This window comes from Halichoeres trimaculatus, unplaced genomic scaffold, assembly GCF_033239565.1.
Source record: "Halichoeres trimaculatus isolate MK-OKI-2021-1 unplaced genomic scaffold, fHalTri1.1 fHalTri1_scaffold_19, whole genome shotgun sequence".
Lineage (NCBI taxonomy): Eukaryota > Metazoa > Chordata > Actinopteri > Labriformes > Labridae > Halichoeres > Halichoeres trimaculatus.
Genome location: NW_027437197.1, coordinates 25,799,186 through 25,820,791, shown reverse-complemented (window position 1 = coordinate 25,820,791; position 21,606 = coordinate 25,799,186). Strand labels below are relative to the sequence as shown.

At 39.9% G+C, this 21,606-nt stretch overlaps 1 protein-coding gene across 1 annotated transcript in view; it reads right to left on the bottom strand.

The window, feature by feature from the left end:
• gcc2 (GRIP and coiled-coil domain containing 2) overlaps positions 1-21,246 on the bottom strand; it is a 30,286-nt gene extending 9,040 nt beyond the window's left edge. Inside the window, exons 1-17 of the mRNA XM_074694450.1 lie at positions 21,005-21,246; positions 18,225-18,284; positions 18,029-18,113; positions 17,861-17,934; positions 17,645-17,749; positions 17,054-17,552; positions 12,877-14,696; positions 11,921-11,984; positions 11,650-11,750; positions 11,222-11,320; positions 9,016-9,135; positions 6,642-6,806; positions 6,423-6,527; positions 3,350-3,512; positions 3,042-3,142; positions 2,607-2,684; positions 2,337-2,474 (exon numbers count right to left, since the gene is read on the bottom strand). Of these exons, the coding sequence (XP_074550551.1) occupies positions 2,337-2,474; positions 2,607-2,684; positions 3,042-3,142; positions 3,350-3,512; positions 6,423-6,527; positions 6,642-6,806; positions 9,016-9,135; positions 11,222-11,320; positions 11,650-11,750; positions 11,921-11,984; positions 12,877-14,696; positions 17,054-17,552; positions 17,645-17,749; positions 17,861-17,934; positions 18,029-18,113; positions 18,225-18,284; positions 21,005-21,010 (3,783 nt within the window). The 5' untranslated portion in view covers positions 21,011-21,246. The remainder of the gene's footprint in view (positions 1-2,336; positions 2,475-2,606; positions 2,685-3,041; positions 3,143-3,349; positions 3,513-6,422; positions 6,528-6,641; positions 6,807-9,015; positions 9,136-11,221; positions 11,321-11,649; positions 11,751-11,920; positions 11,985-12,876; positions 14,697-17,053; positions 17,553-17,644; positions 17,750-17,860; positions 17,935-18,028; positions 18,114-18,224; positions 18,285-21,004) is intronic.
• Positions 21,247-21,606: the final 360 nt, after the last annotated feature.

Sequence of the window (21,606 nt, the reverse complement as noted above, 5' to 3'; positions counted from 1 at the left end):
CTGTTTACTTGATAAAGCTGTAAAAGACCTGGACATAGTGACGGATGTTAAAATTAGTTCCCATAATTTTTATTAAAGAATTAGAGAAAAAAACTAGTGCTGTCAGGCGATTAAAAAAAATAATCTAATTAATTACAGGATTTGTAATTAATTAATCTAATTAATCGCATTTTAATCTCGTATCTGCTTAAGGTCCCAAAATATAGAATTTGAATTCCAGGACATTAAAATTACATTAAAAGACACTAAAAAAAACATTTAAAAATAAGGTGGGAATGTATACAACACATTTTTAGGTACCCTGAGGCATAAGGAACAAATGAAAAAAGTTTTATGGTTGTATCTTTACAAAACCTACACAGTCCTTGCACCTAAGTTAGCTGATTTGATTTTTAGGACGGTTTTTGCTTCTGTCACATATTTTCTCGATGTGGACTCAATTTTCACTGCAATTTCAACTTCTGTACTTCTACGAGGTCAGGAGAACCAGGGCTACAGGCTAAAAACTGTGAGGAACTATGTACAAAACACTTTTTTCAAGTCTTGGATCAAAGAAAAGTGAAGTACTTTCAGTTTTACGTGCTCTGAACACACAAACTGTTGCTCATTGGTGCAGAGCAGCCCCAAGCTGAAACATGACACCAGGAAGACGGAAGCAAATTTTCAAAGAATTCTTTAGATTTAAATACAGGACATAAATCGATCATCCAGGGCCTGTTTAATGCAGTAAAGAGTGTAGAATTATCTGTTTTTTACAGAATTGAGCCAGAGCAAACGGTTGATTTTCTGCAGATTCTCAAAAAGGACGTGTGAAAAAACGAGATGTGGACGGCAGCCTCCCAAAAATCACTCTCGCTTCCCCCCCAGTTTACAGCATGTTGCTGACATCACGTGTGATACATTCAGGGACCATGGGAAATTTGAAAATCTGACGAGAACACCACTTTTTCCAAGTAGGACAAACAGTTTGTAAATGCCAGAAATTTGAAAATAAGTGCGTCTTTGAACGCCCCGCGGGTTTAGATCCAGATTAATCTGTGTTAATTTTTATAACACATTAATTTGCGGTGTAATAAATTAATCTAATTAACGCGTTAAAATGACAGCCCTAAAAAAACTAAACCTGACCTAATGTTTATGGTCCTAATTTACCCAGCTGAACTAAAAACCAGCTTAATTGATATCATTAAGCAGAGTTCAACTAGGTAAACACTTTTGGTACCTCTCTGTTCATTATTGTATCTATTGATATTTAAACAGTGAAGTAGATAATAATCACTCCTAACTCCCATTATCTCTTTGACTAAACAAACTTGCTCATGTGATGTCTGCTGGATTTTGCACTGTCCTTCTGATTCAAATCAATTCAAAAAACTTTATTTATACATTTGAAATATGTGTTAATAGGAAAGATATGAGTGTCATGGGCTATTTAATTTTTTGAAAACATAAATCATCAACTATCTGAATATTCAAAAGTCATGATTCATCGCTTTTGCAGACTTTAATAAGTTTGGGAAACATATTCATATTGCTTTAATCTAACTCCAGAACAACACTAAACCCCAGAATCCATTACCAAATTTTCTGTTCCCGTCACGAACACCTGCTGAAATAAACAGTTGATCAACTTAATAACCATGTAGTAGAAACAGACTCTTATAATTAACATTTTGTAAGCTACAAACATTTGTTTGAAGGAAATTTACCAGAAATCAGGGATAGGTACATTCACATTTGAAATGATATGGTACTGATGCCCAGTACCTGGCAATCTGTATCGGTACTTAGAGGTACCACTTTCCGGTACTCTTTTGTTTTTATGTGGTAAAAAATATCAATTTAATCAAATTTAATAACAAATAAATCTCAAATTTCTTTAATTTAACATATTTTTTCTTTGATATGTATATAAAACTTACAATTATAGCTTCATGTCCAGCATGGAAATTCACCTACTCTTCCAGTCCCTCACAGTCACAAGGATGGGTTTAGGTACCTCAACATGGTACCTTTTGATTTTATATGAATAGTACTCAGTACTTCTGACGGAATTCGGTCAGCACCTATAAAAGTACCTAATTCGATACCCATCCCTAGCTCTGGGGGTCAAAATGCCTTGTTGATGCCAGAGGTCAGAGGAGAATGGCCAGACTGGTTGGAGCTGATAGAAAGGCAACAGTAACTCAAATAACCACTGGTTACAACCGAGGTCTGCAGAAGACTATCTCTGCGCATGACACAGCGAACCTTGAGGAAGGTTCCTACCAGGAATTCTCAAAAGATTGAAAAAAATGGTCAGAAATAAAAATAATTGAGTGTGTGTGTTTGTCTACCTTTGCAGTGTCTCTCTCCTGCTGCAGGTTGGCGATCCTGTGCTGCAGGGAGCTGCTTGTTCTTTGCTGCTGCTCCAGTGTAGACCTGAGCTGCTCCTGCAGCCGGTGGCGCTCAGCCGTCAGCTCACACACCTCGATCTGACCACAGAATAAGACATATTTTTTTACAAGACTTGATTTGTTTGTTTATTTGTGTTGACTCCAGTTATCAACAGAGGAGATTTCCTCAGCTTTCACTGTTAAGTGTCTGTTTCATCTTCTGTGTGTTACCTTTGAGCCCTCCAGCTGCTGTTGGTGAGCCTCCAGCTCTCCTTTCAGGGAGGCTTGAGACATCATCAGGGAGCTTTCCTGCATGGACACACACACACACACACACACACACACACACACACACACACACACACACACACACACACACACACACACACACACACACACACACACACACACACACACACACAAAGAGTGAGGAGCTGAATGCATAGCCCATATACTCAGTCAACACAGACTTAAATAACTGTCCCAAACGTCTTCAAGGCCTCCCTCACGTCCAGCCCACACTTGGCTGCATTAAACCATTTACATTCATCAGGTAGCAATGTTACAATACACACTATTTTAGGGAACAGTTCAGGTCACACGCACTGACACACACATACAGACACACCTGACACAGACCAGACACACCAGACACACGGAGCAGACCTGTTTCTTGGAATCAGCCAAGTCCTTCTTGGTCTTCACCAGCAGCTGTTTCATCTTGGAGGTCTTCTCCTCCCCCTGGTCCAGCTGGGACTTCAAAGACTCTGAGAACACAAACAAGGAGATGCAGACACTCAGGAACACACACACACACATTAAAAAAGAAGGGTTGGTGTAAAATAGACCCTCCTCAAACGGCTGTGTTAAATCCTCAGAGGTATTATAGGTCAAGCCTAGCTGACAGTGAAGAAATTGTAGATGGCTTAACGTGAACTGAAAAACAGCTTTGTATCCAAACATTCTGTACTTACCAATTTCCTCTTTCAGAGTGTTCTCCCTCTGGGTTAGAGTGTGTATCTGGGCCTTTAACTCTTCAGCATCCTCATCTTTTTGTGTCAGTTTGGTGTTGAGTTCTTTCACCAGCCGCTCATAGTCTGCCATCTCCATGTCCATCAGGGAGCTCTGCTGTGCTTCCTGGAAGCAGATTCAACGTGCAACAAGCATAATCAAATGTTTTAAAGTGAAAGCATATTTTTATCAACTATTACATTTCGTCTTTTTGGTATTATAGATTTTTTTCCATTACTGCAAGTCCTAAAATAGAGACTTTTATTTGAAGTATGGCCAGCCCCTGACCAGGATCACGAGCTGGCACGGGCTTAACTTTTTAGTTGAAACTTGAGAAAAAACTTACAAATACTTGTTGTGTTGCACTTTAAAGTGTTTTGATTTGATATGTTTGTTGCAAATGGCTGAAAATTTTCAGACTTTGCCTATAAACCCTCTTCAAACTTGGGTTGAATAGTTTTTAGTGCAGCTGTCCATATGATGAGCTGGATGCAAAGGGAAAGCCCTGAGCAGTTTATTGAGGAGTTCTCCTTGACAGTTGGGAAAATTTTACTCCAGCTGCAAGTAACATCAGTGTTAGTAAATTAGGTCATGTTTGCACCTAGTCTCTTTGCAAAAACAGGGCATATTTGCTCAGTATGAGCAGAACAGCTTATTAAAACATATGCAAATAACTGATGCAAACACATTTACCTGGCAGGATAGTTTGGAGAACATTTTACCTTTTGTGCAACCTGTGTGAATGAATTCAAGGGCACAGAAGCCAAATGATCCATCTGGTAATCAGGCCCTTACTACATTACAAAAACAACCTCTCTGGGGAAAATTTGATATGAAAAGCAGCCTCTGATAGTAGCCTGTATCATATGACAGCCAATACAGGCTTTGGTTTTAACAGAAGATCTGTGCTGTGAAACACTTTTGTAAAATCTGCATGTTTGATTGTACATAGTTTAATATATGGTACATCAACTTATACATATGGTGCCTTTTTAGTCTTTCTGACCGCACAAAGTGCTTTAATATAGAGAGATTATTTGTTTATCAACAACAGCAGATGCACAGAAATTTTGACTGAAGAAGCAAAGGTACAATGGTTTGTCAACCCACATGAGGAAGTTAGCCACCAATTATATATATATTTTTACTTAATATCATCACTTTGACGGATGGTAAACGGCTCCCAGGTTTGTGACATAGCAGTGAGTGGATAGAAAAGAACAGCAAGTGGACAGATATTAGGTGGATAGATGTTTTTAGAGCTGAAATCCAGCGTGCACCCAGAAAGGAATTTAAACACACAACTGTCACACTCTGCTCATGTCTGTATTATCTGTGGACACTTACCAGACTGTGACAGACCAGGACGTAAACATATGTCAATAAATCAGAAACGCTACCAAATCAAAAAGAGCACACAGACTGCTGAGTCTGAGACCTGGTTCATAATAAAAGAACTGCACCAAAGCAGAATATTGATGGTTGTGTATTTCAGGGTTACTGATTAGACTGGTTAATAGTTTCATAATATACCATAACTTCACTTTCATCATCAAACCTGTTTCTGTCAATCATAATTTATGTTCACTTATTATTTCCTCTCTGCTGAGTCCACTGTGTCGGCCCCAAACCAACTTTTTCATTAAAGACGCAAAGTTCAGAACCAGATTTTGAATATCAATAGTGTTGCTTGTTTGTGGTCAAACCTGGTTAACTGAGGTTGGATACAGAGGACACATTTAATAACACACACGCAGATGGTTTTGATGGCTTTTTGGTGTTTCATCCTGTGCATATCAATGAATTTATTAGATATATCAGCCGATATATAAGATATCGGTCGATATATCGGAAAATTGGTTGATATATTGGATATCGGCTTTTTTTTGCCCCCAGTATTGATACCGGCATCAGCCCCAAAAATCCCATATCGGTTGGGCTCTAATTTAAATGCTGTTAACAGTTTGAATTTAGTGTTTAAAAAATGCTTACTTGTTTGAACGAATGAAGCTAAACGCTGCTTCTACAGTTGAAATGCACATTTTTATGATGATGTAATAAGCCCTCTAAATATACTACTATGTATATACTGCATAATCATAAAACACAACTTCAACTAGGCCTGCACAATATATTGTTTGAACATGGCCATTGCAATATGTGCATGCGCAATAGTCACATCGTACATGTGATGTGACTATCGCATTTCCCTCATTTATTGGAGAATTGGAAAAAAAACAACTGAAATTGAAACCTATTCTATTTTGTACAGAGACATGGCCTCCTGGATCCCTTTCATATACAGCAATCTTCATCATTCACAGATAAACCCTCTTAGCCTGGATTAAATGGTATTATAGGAATACAATGGTGTCATTGTGAGTCAACCAAATTCTTCCCAAACAGAGCTATTCAAGTCATCTGGTGAAAATTCTTCTATCTCTAATAATGCAATATATATCGCAAACCCCCCAAACATCGCAATGTCAGTTTTTTCCAATATTGTGCAGCCCTAACTTCAACTCTATAAATATAATAACAGCCTTCATTCACTGATGCTGAAGTAGTGAATTCTAATCCAATGATAATGCTGAACTTAAAAATATAGAAAGTATGATGCAAGTGTGCTAACTCCATAATACCTGCCCTTTAACAACAAGCTCTGTGGATTTCTGCTAAAAAGAACAGACCAATTTTCCTTTCATATTTCATTTTGTATTCTCTTACGATAAGTTTGTGGCATACAGGTTATGGTTTGTTGGGCTGTCTCAATAAGTGGCCAAATGACAGAGTTGTCCCCTCTGGCAGCGTCCGTGTTTGCTCCTGTACCATGAATCCTTCCACTAATGGAAAAGTAACAGCTCCTGTCCTGTGGGCAAAAGCTGCTTCCTTTCTATCTGAGAGGTGCTGTAGCTGCAGGCTGGCCATCACCAGTCCAGTCGTTTGACTGGACAGGCCCTCAGAGACCGAGGCTGTGTGTGTGTGTGTGCGTGTGTGTGCATGTGTGTGTGCGTGTGTGTGTGCGTGTGCGTGCACCTTGCGTAGCTGCTCCAGCTCCTGGGCAGTCTGCTGAGACTGCTGCTGCTGCTTGCGTAGCTGGGCTGTCAGCTCTTCTACTTCCTTTGTGGCAGATGACAAGTCCTGGTGAAGCAAGCAAACAAATACACAAGGGAGAAAGAAAATATATTTTACTGTATATTTATCTATTTTCTTTATCAACAGCCAGTTGTCATGAGACAAACGACTTATTTTTACCTTGATCTTCTGCTCTTTCATAGCTCTCTCAGCGAGTAGGTCTTTCTCCAGACGGTCAGACTGTCTGTGCAGCTCCTGGTTCTGGGCTTCCAGCTGCCTCACAGCGCTTCTTGTGGTTTCTATGTTGGCGAGTAGGTCCTCCTTCTCACTGCTCATAGTCTCATTCTATAAAGGCAGCAAAACACATTTCATCAATCTAATATAAACATACACTCATCTGTCACTTTTTTAGGCACACCACTTCAACTGGTCTTTAATGCAAATATCTAATCATCCAATCATACAAATGCAACTCAGTGCCTTTAGGCATGTAGAGCCAAGATGACATGAAAATTCAGATTAACTCTAAATCAACATTAAAGCATGGATCCATCTGGCTTTGTATTCCCTTAAACTACACGATTGGTTGTAAGGGCTGGGACCATATGCTTTTATCCTGAGTCGATACTTTTACGATTTTTGGGGTGCTGATTAAATTTAAATTACCATTCTTTGATGGTTCCAATCTCTGCGATTTTTGGTTTGCTTTTTTGACACCTGGCCAAGTGAAAAAGCTAGATGATGATGATGATTATGATGTCTACAGACAATATCAGGAGCCATATTTTCCCCAAGAAATCACATCACATGCGAGTCACTTTTTAAGATTATTCAGGGAAATGACATCTCAACTTTTCTCCAACCCCGCATAGAATAAAGACTAAAATGAAGGACCTGAATTTGAAAAAGAAAAAAATTGAAAAGAAACACAATTTAAAATCTTTGACAAAAAATTCTGATACTACAATAAATCCGTTTTTTTTTTTCTTCCACCCCTACTGGTTTTGTAGTTACACCACAGACAGTCACATGTCTCAAAGCGTGATGGCTGACAGAAAACCAGCAGAAGAAGAAGAAGCCATGTGATGCTGTCCTAACCAGTCCACTACACACAGTACATTCAGATTTACACACAGATTAAGAAATCAGACTATGAGCTCAGTCAGCATGAGATCAGACTATTGAGATACATGTAAACAGCTTAGTCAGACCGAGATTGGACTAAGTACAGCTCGATCAACACACATAGAGAATGCAATTACTATTGGACTGCAGTTGGGTTCGGGGAGACTTAAAAGGCCTTGGAACAGAAGCTTCATGGAGGAAAACTCAAACGCTGAGCCGACAGCACAATGCGAGCAGCTTATACCCAAAAGGAAGTAAGTTTCAGGTGTTTGGACACACTTTGGCTATGATACGGATGACGTCGACCAAAAAGTAGTGAAGTATCTTTTTCATAGATGAAAGTTAAATTCTTTATTAACATCAAAGAATTAAAACGATTTATTTTGCGGCAAGAAATAAGAAATTAGGACAATTTAATGTCTTTTTTTCCACAAAACATTTTCATTCTAGCTGAAGTATGTTTTCAATTACATTATTTTAATAAATAACACTTACTTGTTTATCCCTACATGTTCATTTCAATTACTTGTTTCGAAATTATAATTGCCATAATCGCTGAGCCCTACAAGCGGTGGTCGATGGCAGCTTGAGACAAAGATTGTCCCCAATCCAACAAATGTGAATGGCTGGCATCTATACACTGTTGTGTTTTTAATCCCTTTACTTTGCTAAAATTGACAGTCTGGGTGAGATTATATGCCTCTGTTCAAACTGTTGTTTCATCTTCTAAAGAATCCTCAAAAAAAGACTTCCACTGAAAAAGAAATCCTCCCTGGGAGACTTGTTTTAATTATTCTATATTTCACCTGAAAATGTAGGCAAATGCACCAGACCTCAAGAAACCATTTGACACATTTAAAAATCATTCATGCAAAACTGACAGCTGCAGGCTCTGAGGACCTTCTCTACAAGGAACAGTGAACCAGCAGCAGCAGCAGCCCCCCGTCATCTGTCAGCCAAACACTGAAACTGTGAGTGGTAAACAGAAGTGGCCAGACGCACTCGAAGATACCAGACTAGCTTCCAGTCTTCCACCCCCCCTGAGACCAATGAACGCACACAAGAATAAACCTGGGTGTTGAAAAATAGTGTAGCACAAGCACACAGCAGATGGAAGTTCCACTCCGCTCCATTTACCAGCTCGTTGTTCCCTCATCGGAGAGAAACAGTTACGAGCTTGAGAGAGCAGTGTATATAAAGAAAATCTCTCCCCAGCTCACCCAGACACATCTGATAGGCTATTTGTGCGCAAAGCTGGGTGAGGCGTTGCTGGCTGGAGTGACTCACTGTAAATCAGAGCAAACTGAGTTATGTGAGAAGCACTGTTGAGATGAATTGCTTGACAAAGTGACTCTGCTTTGATTTACTGGAGGGTGAGAGGAGTTTGTGTGTTTGTTAGTGTGAAGGTGTGAGTGTGTAGCTGTGTTACCTGTGTGACAGCACTGCTGAGTCGTTTGGTCAGCTCGGCAATCTGTCTCTCTGCTGCCTCCGCCTTCTTTCTCTCTTTATCCAGTTGCTCTGTCTGAGTGTCGTAATCTATCTGCAGGTTCTACACAGAAACACATCCAAAGGTAAACACCATGCATTCTAAAAACCAGCAGCATTTACAGTTAGCATGGGACAAACTGTCATTAGAAACACTGCAGTGGCTTCTCTAATGGAGACACAGTCATAAAGCAGAGTACACTCATGGGGCTGTTTGTAGGAAAGTCTATTTTAAAGGAGGCTGCAACCAATTAGCAACATATTAGCAATGCATACAATTAACCAGATGTTTAATGATCGAAAAGAAAAGGAAGAGTACATTTAAATTTCTCCAAGAGGCCTTTTATAATGCTATATTACTGCATCCACGTAATGCGCTGAGCTCGTATAATGTACACCAGATGGAGAAGAGCATGGAAGTAAACCAGTCTGTTAAAGCAGGTGATTTAGCACATATATCAGGAAAATCCATCATTAAACTGTAATAAAAGTATAAATGGAAAGATAAGCTCAGATAAACCCCGTTTCCATGGTGCATTCACTTGCCAGTGTGGGGGAACAAATGTTGCATGACCATCAAGTTACAAACTTTACTTTAACTTTTAGCGGCTTTTGCAAAGATACATAATGGGAGCAGAATGAGAGAAAAAACAACATAAGCATAATTTAACATGAAGTCACAGAGCTTGAACGTGCTGTGAGGTTGTTTCACGCTCACTGTCGTGATGACATGACTTATAGCGAAGTGTGTGTTTGTTTTAGGAAATGAATGGACATCAGGGCCCGTATTCACAAGGCTTCTCAGAGTCCTCTCAGAGAGCTCCTAACTTTGCCTAAAAATGTCAAGCAAGTGAGTAGTGAGGAGGTGTGGTTGGCCTCATTGCTAGGCATGATGCAGTCTCCTGAAAGCTGTGATTGGTTGGTACAAAAAGGGGAAAAAGGAAAAAAGTGAGGGGGAGAAATGCTCCGTGCTCGTAATAACGAATGGACAGTAAAACCAAGGGATCACTTAACTCAGACCTTATCCAGAAATGTGTCATCGTGACATTAATTTTACACCATGCTGATGAAACTCTGCCAAATTAAATCAATAGTGACTCAGCTTCAAAACATTTGAACACACCGCATTCACACGCTGATTATATCCAATCCATATACTGTCTATGCTGGTCATGTTACTGCTCAATGTGTTTGATTTTAATGGTGGACGCAGACTCAGCTGTCAGCACTTCCTGTGATTGCTGGCGGCTTGATTTGTTAGAACGACTTTGTGAATAACTTTTATCTTACTGAGTGAAAATTCTAAGAAAAATCTTAGAATCAGAGGAATTTTAAGTTTTTATAAGAATGACGTCAGTAAGAGCTACTTTTAGCCTTAGAATGCTTTTTGAATACGGGCCCAGATCAGAAAAGAATATTCTTTGTTCAAGACAAATTTTTACCGGATACAACACAAGGAGGTGAGTAATTTATCAGTATCAGTACAGCTTTTTAGCGCTGTTGTTTGAAACCTGAGACCAAGCAAATGTTGTAAGTTTGTACCATAGTTTAGTAGCGCTACTTACAGCCCAGTGCTCTAAGACATGTCTGTTATGTGTAACGCTAGTGAATACTGGTTATGTCCTGTCAGTCATCTACCAATCAGAGCTAACGTAACCTCACTCTTCATTTCATTGATAGACTCTCAAGTTTGAACTGACCACTGCAAATAACTGCTTAGCACAAACAGTTTAGCTCCTTTTTTAGCCTTTAGCTCGTGCTCTATCTTTCTCCTGTTTGTCATTCTTCTGCTCTTCTGTCCTTTTTCTGTCTGACAGTTAGGCTCCAGTGTCCACCACCACTACAAAATTAATCAAAGAAATCTTTTGTAATAGAGAAAAACACAGATCTCTCTTCTCACTGCTAAACTTCGTCAGCCGGCGTGTTGTTGTCATAGAGACTTGGACGTGCTGTAATTTAAATCGGTTCTGCTCGACCCGATCAGGAAGCTAAAAAGTAGAATTTAGGAATGACCTATATAGGCGCTGATGATGTTGCTTAAAAGTGTGGATTAGGATCAGGCATATTTCTAGAAGGGAGACTTTTTCAAGATCACTTAGAAAGTCCTCACAGGAACTTTAAAGAGTACATTCTAGTCTCGTTTCTCCAACCTTGTAGCCTTCAGCTCCATGGATGATGTCCTTCATAGAGCTGCTCACTTTCTCCCTCTCTGCTTTCAGTGATGCCACTTCCTCTTTGAGGGTTTCAGCCTGAAAAGAAACAAGATGAAGTTTGGGAGGATCACAGATCTGAGCTCCAAGCAAAAAACAATCACGTATCTGTCTGGTGTCTTGAAAACTAAACACACTCTGTCAACTTTGAAAAGCAGACTTAAAACTTTCCCTTTCAAGAAAGCCAATAATTGAGCTGTTGGTGCATTTGTAAGTAACCTTAAACGTCTTAAGAGAATTCCATGAATAAAATCTAACATAAGTTATTAACTTCTTTATATATTTTATACATATTGAGCTTCTCATTGTTAAAATATAAGATAAAGTGGTATAAACCATTTATACACCAGTGTCATACTTCACTGTACCTCTTTTTTACTGATGTCAAGCTCCTTCTTTGCTTTGATTGCAACTGCCTTGATTTTGTTCATCTTTTCATCCTTCTCTTTGTGTTCTTTCTCCAGGAGAGCTACAGAAAACAACAGTGACAACACCATCAGAGTAACGGTGAATGTATGATTTCAACACATGAGATAATCACCTGACTCAAAAAGCAGGCACGCTACACACATTTTTGAAGAATGATCACATGAATACTGTAAAACTGCTGAAAAAGTGACATTAAGGTAACTTCCATACCTATTTTCTTTGTGAAGTCAGAGCTGGCATCTTCATCACAAGCGACTGATTGAGTGGCAGACTCCTAAAAGAGAAAACAGACAAAACAAACAAAAAAAAGAAACAGAAAGAAAAATTAAAACATTACATTAGGAATCTTCTTAAAGGTAGGCTCTGCAGGGTTCTTGTGAAAAAAACAAAACAAAACAAAAAAAAAACAAACAAACATAAAATGTCAACTTCTAAAGGAATAATCCAGTCAATTGTCTCATATGGGCCTCTATACATGTGTGTCAGTATCTGTGTCTGCCTCAATACCCTCCCCTGCCAGTAAGTTGATGTTTTGGTTGTTTGCTGATCATGGGTGGAAGCTAACCAGCATCTCATGGAGGAAGAAAAATACAACCAAAGTGAAACGAAATGCCTCCTAAACGAGGGTGAAGCTTGGCTTGACTTGGCACTTGGAGAGCAGCGTGGGAATTATGAGCGACGCGACTTGGTACATCTCAAATACCCGTGATTAGCTTGTGCTAACATGCCAAGTCAGGCGCACGGCTCTGGAGTCTCTCCTATGTAGAAACTTGATGCTACAGGTTGGGCTAGTGAGTGTGCTCACGTAGCTTTGATCGGAGGCTGTGGGTGTGTGCTGCCGCTGGCACTGAGCCAAGGAGGAGGAGCCCAGTTTGAATGTTGTATTTACCAACAAGTAACAAGAATTCCTGCAAACTCTTCCTTCAAACGTGAAGATACTCAACTATTTTAACATTTTCACAACAGAAATATTTTTGGTAAATTTTTTCCCGCCATCTGAGCTGCATTCCTGGATAAGGCTTCTGGAGACTAAATCTGTCAATTTAAAGAGCAAAAATAAGTGTCTGCCAAAGAAATAAAATAATAATAAAGCATAAAATTAAAGCTAGAAACTTCAGGTGTTTCACTCAGGATAAAAACTGAAGCTTCATCTGAGCCCTACTCACCTGAAGGGAAGCCACCTCGCTCCTCAGCTGAGATATGAGCGTCATCTTCTCTGCCAGCTGCTCTTTGAGCTCCCTCATCTCTTTCTCTGAAGTATCCCCCTCTCCGTCCGTCTCCTTGTCCTCCTTTTCCCCTCCTTCTTGAATCATCAGAGAGATCTGGGCCTGCAGTTTGTGGTTTTCTGTGCTAACCTTCTCATTGGCTGCCTTCATTTCCTCCAGGTCTTTCTGCAGCCCTTTAGTGTCATTCAGCACCTCCTCCAGGTTGTTCTTCAGCATGTTCCTCTCCTGTTCCAGGTCTATGATACGAGCCTGGAGCTCTTTTTGTACCTCCTCAACTGCAGCTACTCCTTGAGCCTCCTCGAGACGACTCTTCAACATGCTCCTCTCCTTCTCCAGTTCGTCAACACGTGCTTGGAGCTCCTCAGCTTCTTCACTGGTGTGGGCCCGGTCTGTCTCATCCTCCAGTGACTTCGAGTGTGCCTCCCTGTCGTGCTTTTCAGACATCTCCTGCTCTAGCTGAGCCTCCAGGGCCGCCAGCTTGGACCCCAGGAGTTCCACTGTTTCTTGATTCTTGGAAAGCCCTGAGGACGCTTTGTCCAGTTTCTTCTGGAGGTCTGTGTTTTCAGTGGAGAGGTCTTTGATCGTCATCTCCAAAGAACAGATTTTATCCTGCCTTCTTTCCACTTCCTCCTTCATGCTGTCCTCTATTTTTTCCCTCTCATCTTTTAAATGCTGCACTTCTTCTTCCCTCTCATTTTTAATGCATGTCAGCTCTTTCTCTTTCTCCTCTCTGTACAGCAGAGCCTCCCTTTCTTTCTCCTCCAGAAGCCTCTGGATCTCTTTTGTTTTCTCATCGTTCAGATTTTTTATTTCCTCTTCTCTTTGCTGGAGCAGAGATTGCACTTCATTCTTCTCTACATTTAACACGTTCACCATCTCTTTTAACTCTTGAGTCACGTTTTCCTTCATCTGAAACTGGGAGAGGATCTCCTCATTCTGCCTGGTCAGTTGTACGACAGATTGCTTCAGCTCACAGGCTAACGCTGTCTGCTCCTCCACCGAGGAGCGAAGTTTCTGGTCCTCCCCGACTGAACCTTGAAGCTGAAGCTTCAGGTCCTGAACACTCCTCTCCAGAGTGTTTCTCTCTTCTGTGACCGCTGTCATCCTCTCCAACACCTCACCCTTTTCCTCAGTTAGCTCTTCGATTCTACTTTGGAGTTCTTTCACAGTGTTCTCCTCCTGTTCCTTCATAGTTTTGTATTGGAGAGAAAAATCTTTTGGGCTCTGACCCAGTTCATCCTCAAAGCTTTTCAGTATTTCTCTCATCTGCTGACACTCAGCCAGAGCAGAGTCTCTCTCTTTGGTCAGGGCCTCACACTGAGCACTCAGCTCCACTGGATCCTTGAGATTTTGGTGCCCAGCTAACATTTCTGACTCTTGCTGGGACTCTCCTTCTGTTTCTTGTGGCTCTGAGCCCACGGTGATGGCCTGCTCATTGGAAGCACTGTCCCGACTCATCTGCAGTTCGTCTATTTTGAACTCCAGCTCCTCTTTCTCCATCTGGAACTCTTCTTTGGTCCTTTCCAGCTCTGCCTCGAGCTCGGCCTTCACATTGCCCAGCAAGGTGAGCTCATCCTGGAACATGGTATTTTGGGCTTGAAGTTCTTCTATGGCCACTTTCAGTTTCCCAATCTCTGTCTCCTCTCCTTCGGCGTGGCCAGAATCACTCTGACTGCAGCCAGAGAGCTCCAGCATTTTGGCGATCCCTGAGCCACGGGCCGGTTCCTCATCTTCCTCTTGCACATCCTGCAGATAGCTGTCTGGAAAGTTAAAAAAAAGAGATTTTAAATTACAACAAGTTATAGAGGGATTATCAGGCTACGTCATCCGCAGAAGCAGCGTTTAGCTCCATTCATTCAGATGAGTTACCGTCCTTTAAACACTAAATTCAACCGGTTAGTGGAATAAAAATGTACAAGTGTTCTGAGGTCCGTTGTCAGAAACGATTCTATGTAACAGAGGTAATGTCTATCAAGTTTGGACAGTTACAGAGCTCCTGGTGTTTTGGAGCCAATAGCAACCATGCTAACTGGTGACTCTCAGCCAAAGGTATCAGTGATTAACGACCGAGAGTCACCAGTTAACAGGGTCACACTTTACACTGAAACACCAGTGACATCTGCAGCTGTGTTACTAAATATTTTCTTTATCCAACCTCAGTTAACTAGGTTTGGCCACAAATAATAACCCCAAAATTCCTATTTTTGCTTTGTGAATTTAATGGAAAAAGTTGGTTGGGGGCCGAGGTTATGACCAAACATGGACTAACCACAGAGAGTTACATAAATTACAGTATATTATCAAACTCCCCTGAACCCTAAAATACACAACCATTAATATTCTGATCTGGTGCAGTTCTCTAGATGTAGTTTTCTGGTACTTTTATTATGAACAGGGTCTCAGACTCAGCAGTCTGTGTGCTCTTTTTGGTTTGGGAGGGTTTCTGATTTATTGGCACATGTTTATGTCCTGGTCTGTCACAGTCTGGTAAGTGTCAACGGATAATACAGCCATGAGCAGAGTGTGACAGGTGTGTGTTTAAATTCCTCTCTGGGTATACGCTGGATTTCTCCACTAAAACATCCTTCCACCTAATATCTGTCCACTTGCTGATCTCTTCTATCCACAGGGTTCCTACAGCTTAAGTTAAGTTAGATTCAAGAATTTTTTCAACTTTTTAATTCCATTTGTAGTTAAATGTTAGACCAACTTCACAATAAAACCAAATGGAAAAAACAGTCTACATCAATTAAATAGGGTTAGGGACAATTAATAGATTCCCAGCTGCAACCACATCAGTGTTTGTTGGTTCTGCTATCGTGATTGTGCCATATTACAAGAGTCATTAGCCACGGTTACAAGAGGAGTTTTTCGTCTTTCCGAATGGAATATTTCTGAATAACTTTTCCGAAAACAATAGTATACATGGAAAGGAATATTCCAATCCCTGGTCTACATGCGCCACTGTAATCAAACAGAATAGTCAATGGGGCATGTGCAGAAAAACGTGAACATCACGAGATTTATCAAAGCTGGAGGACGACAGTTTGTTTATCACGGTGTTGCAATACTCCGTATTGCGAGTTTGTCGTCCGTCCAGTCTTGAAATTATGTTCATTTCTTTCAAAGTTTGGATCAAAAACAAACTTTCTGCAGCAGTCCAGTGCTGACGGCTCGCCGCCATTTTTAAAGTTGAGGAACGTCTCTAGTTGCGTCTTACGTCATATCTGAGCATGCTCTGAAAGAACGTACCCTGACAACTTTCTGTTTGAGTGGGTACATGATACCTCAATCGGTTTGGGGAAAGGAATATTCCACCCCTGTGAAACCTACTAAATGTCCATTCAGATTGGCACTTTTCTTTCAGAATGAGGTGTATACAAAGGTTAAATTCTTTCTGTTTGAGCAAATAAACCGAATGCAAGCAGAATACTTGGGTCCATGTATACGTGGCTAATGTAAATTACTAAAAATATATATATATAAATACAAAATTAGCATTTATTTTGAGATTTGGTACTATTTGCAATCATACTAACATGTGTAAACATTCTTTGAGACTTTCAAAGATTAGTTAAAGACATTTTAACGGCATCTACGGCCTTGTTTTTAGATTCATAAATTCAATACCTTTTAAGACTTTTTAAGGACCTCTGATCCACTCACTGCTATTTCTTAAAACTGGTCGCCATTTACTATCTGCCAAAGTGATGATATTAAATAAAAAAATATGTTTTTTGGTGGTTAACTCCCCCACATGGCTTGGCAAACCATTATACTGTGCAGTGCTTCGGTAGTCAAAATGTGCACACATCCGCCGTTGTTGATAAACAAAAAAATCTCTCTATAAGCTGAAACGCAAAAAACCCACAAAAACAGAAAAATGTAACGTCTTTCAGAAAGTACAATTTTCATTTTCATAACTGTTACTTCGCTCGATCCCTGCTATTTTAGAATACCGGGATATAGAAGTTATTACCAAATAAAACATTTTAGCTAAATGTGTCTGAACACCTCTGCAGAGGTACAACAGAGATTACCTCCAGTAGAAAGTGTGTAGCCTTTACTGTAACGGGCTTAAACTTTTCTCTCTGCCTTTAAAACATTACTCGTGTACCTTTGAGAGCAAGCTGCTCTGTCAGCTCCTCATGAAGCAACAACAGACGCTCCCTCTCAATTTCACAGTCCTCCTCCAGAGCCCTCATGTCCTCCTCATGCTGCAGACTCTTCTGAGCCAGCTCCTCCTTCAGGTTCTCCACCTCTTGTTGTGCATCTGTAAGCTCCCTTTGGTGGCTCTCCTGCACCTCAGCAATCTCCTGTGACTTTTGCTCCTGGACTGCCTCTAGTTCAGCTCGAAGTGCTTCCAGCTGAGCTTCCAAGCGACGCCGTACTTCTTCAGCATCCTCTTCTGCACATTTGGCTAAGCGTTCCCTCTCTCTTTCACTTTCCCTGATGCGATCGATCTCTTCTCGTTCTGCCAGTAAGTTTTGGAAACGAGACACTTCCTCTTGGTGTTTTTTGTTTGATTCCTCAATGGTACATTCAAGGGCCTTGATCTTTTTCTGGTGATCTTCTAAAACATGGTCCAACTCCTCTTTCAGGGCTGCTAGATCATACTACAAAGAATCAAATTCCAGTGAATGTGTTAATCATGTTTCATTGAAACTCAACCGTTTCACAGCATTCAACACACGCTGCTGTACTTCACCTTGGCTTGCTGCTTAGTTTTCTCTAGATCCTTGCGGGACAGTGCAAGACTTTGCTGAGTTTCTGCCTTTTCCAGCAGTAAGCAATCCATCCTCTCTGTCAGCTCCTATCACACATAACCAAATGATTTACATCTTGTGTAAAAATGAAGGGCTAATGGTCATAATAAGCATATATTCAGGGCAAAACGTGATGGTATTCCAGCCTAAACACCAACCTCAATCAGAGTAGCATCATCTGAACTGGGGATTTTAGGTTGTTGTTTGAGGGATTCAACTTCTTTCTCCAAATCTACAAATCAAAGAAATGTCATGTGAGATGCACAAAGTCAAAGTCTCTAAAACTACATATAAAAATAGTTTTCATGACAGTCATAGCTGTGTACCTGCACATTTGCTCTTCATCTTCTGCATAGCAGCCATCTGCTTCTTTGCAAACTTGATGAGGTCATCTTTAGACAAAGTGTCCAGCTAAGCACAAAGAATACAGAATAATCAATAGGTGGGGATTAAAGTATTTACAATCAAACTGATTCACTCATATCTTTCAGATGAACTGAAGTGCGTTTGCACATGTGTTACCTTTGACTTGGCTGAACTTGGTGATGGAGCCACAGACTCTGGTCCGGTGCCACCAGGGTCCTGTATCAGAGAAAGGGACAGGGCAGGAATTAGAGGTCCGGTTGAGAACAAATTGCAAAAAATCAACCAAAAAGTGAAAGGTACAGTGATTCTGACAGGTATCATGGGCACTAGGCACGGGGGATATGACCCCCTCAGATATACAGTGGCCTCGATCTGTCCCCCTCACACAAAAGGCAACAAACATTGCTGGTAACACCAAGGATAAATGTTTGGTTAGTTAGTTAGTTAGCTTTGCAGCTGAAACAATACGGCATCTGCCAATCACTATCAGTGCCCAATGGTACCAGTTTCAAGTACTTTTGTATTTGTTTATGTGGTAATAAATATTGTATGGATGGCCTGATACCGGTACCAGGTATCGGTATCAGGCTGATACCAGCCTCTTTTCAAGGTATCAGCACTCAAGAAGGCTGCAGATACTAGCAACAGATATTTTAGGCAAAAATATCTTACATTGTGCAAGTCCTGCTCGCCACTAGTTGCTGCGGTTTAACACCACTGCAAATGTGTGCCAGGTCCTTTTCAGACAGAATGAATGAACCAGGAAAAGTTCACAGTTAAACTTTTTTATTTTGCACTTTAGTTTACTTTTTAAAATACTCAAACTCTGACAGTTTTAAGTTTTATTGTGCACTTCCAATATATATATATATATATATATATATATATATATATATATATATATATATATATATATATATATATATATATATATATATATATTGATATTTATAAAAAATTCTAAACTCAGAGAGAGTTGTTTGTGTTTTATTTGGGCTTAATGTCAGAGTGACTGTGCTGTCTTTGATCAAAATGATCTGTCACTGTTAATTGAAATTTTATGTATCAAAAGTGCTAGTAGTAGCGGTACTCTGTATCAGTGAGTACTCAAGAAGGAGTACTCTTACTGGTATCGGTCTGAATAAAAAGTGGTATTGAATATCCCTAAAATATTGAATTGTTTAATAATAAAATCTTATTTATTTTCTTATTTTAAGTATTTATTTCTCAACATAAAAACCTGTAATGCTGTTTATGTCCAGTATGGAGAATCACAGACTCTTCCACTCCCTCACAGTCACAAGGATGCATTAAGGTACCAAAACATGGTACTGTTTGATTTTATGTGAATCAGTTCATGGTACTTCAGACAGAATTTGGATGGTACCTATAAAAGTACCTGATTCAGTATCCATACCTAATTTCAGCACACAGAGGGCCTGGTGTTTGAGTGCCACGGCTCAAGGTGCGTTCACTGTGTACACCAATATCAGAATATTGGTGCTCCAGGTCAAAACTTTAACCAGAACACCTTCAAAGTTGGAAAGTCAGATGAATCTCACTTGACTTAGAATTAGGGATGGGTACCTTTCACATTTGGAACGATACAGTACTGTTGCCTGGTACCTGACAATTAGTATCAGTACTCAACGATAACACTTTTTGATACGTTTGTGTGTGTTTCTGTGGTAATAAATATTAATATGTTAATTTTTTTTTATTATTTATTTACTTTTTTTTAGTGAAACACCTTTATTCCTCAGTATATACACTTGCAATGCTGTGTTTATGACCATTCTGGAAAATCGCCTGCTCTTCCACTCCCTCACAGTTACAAGGATGTGTTTAGGTACCCAAACATGGTACTGTTTGAATTTGTTTTATTTGATACTCGGCACTACAGATTAAATTCGCTCAGTACCTACAAAAGCACTTCATTTGGCACCTATCCCTACTTAGAACTCATGTTATGTGCTCCTCACTTGAACAGTAGTTATGTTTCGTTGCACATTTGTAATGTTGAGTAGTAGGCATTCTGACAATACGCTAAAAGCTAGTTTGACAATAATGAATGAAAACCTAGCTCTTACTTGAAGTACGCTAAATGCAAAATAAAAGCTTTTTAAGGCTGTAGGTGGAAAGGTTTTAAGTTTCTTTTGTTATTTCTATAAGCAATTTATAAGTGAAATTATAAGATTTAAAATGATAACATTATCGTCCTAACTATTCAAATCCTGATGACAGTGAAGCAGGTCCTAGTCAGGCAAAGAGGATCTGCCGTGACCAGCCAGAGCAGAAAAACAGGATGAGGAAGGAGAGACAGAAAAAAAATTCAGACAGAAGAAGCAGGGACAGAACAAGGAGGGACAGACAGTAACTTTGTTTTGGCTGCTTCATTGGGGATTCCTTATAGATCTACTTCAGTGGTTTAATATGTGATTCTCATGTAGAGTATGCTAACTTATTTTCATTTATGTAAATATGTTGTTGTTTACACTGCAGTTCAAGAACAAATAAAACATATTCAGGCATAGGGTGAGATAATAACCCATTTATTGCTGGGTATAGCTTGGTCCCCCCCAGTTCAAAAACCCCATCTGAGCCCCTGACAGGTATGCTGCGTGTGTTCGGATAACTTCTTCAGAGCTTTATCATCATTTAGCAACATTAAACGCTTTATGTTTGATGCTGAGAGCATTCCAATACCGGGGTATGGCATGCAGCTCGGTGAGTATACACAGGACATGATGATAGCTATGATGGAGGCAGATGAACCTGCTACGAGCTGATGATGTTGAACAGCATCAGCTCAGTTTTCAAAGTCACCAAACGCGAGCAAATGGTTTAATACATTACATAACAAGCTCACTTTAAGGTGTCAAACCGTGAATACTAAGTTGTTGCTCACGGGCTAAAGCTAATTCATCGACACTTACCTCCATCTCAGTCGAAGTTTAGCTGCCTCTAAGTCGTCTGACAAACACGAAGATGAACTGTTTTTTTTTCCACCGCAGAGTTTCAAAGTAGTGCCTCAATTTTTTATTATTCCTCGGGGATTTAATCTGACAACATAGCCTCTGGTTTGTTTTGTTTAGTTAACAAGCTACAGCCACGACTCGCTTCCGCAAACGTCAGCCATGTGACGTCAGTACTCTCTACGTCAGGAATTCAACAGGATACTGAAGCGACATTGGTTGTCCAACATGTGTATTAACAGAGCTAACCTGGTCACAAATATTGAATTTAATCAACACACATTTAATGACAAACTATATTCCTTGTGTAACACATTTTAAAACGGTTTCTCTTTAATGCTTAGTCAACCAAAGTTGATTCTGATTTCCCCCAGGAAGAATTAAATAATTAATTGATAGTTTAATTAATCCATTTAGTTTTTTATTTTTATATTTATTTATGTTCCGCATGTTTTCTGTCAGTGAATATGTGTATTTGCTTTTGTTTCAATTAAAAAATAAAAGTTAAAAAAGACGATGAATGTCCAAAAATAAAAAAAAATGAAACAAAACGACCATCACAT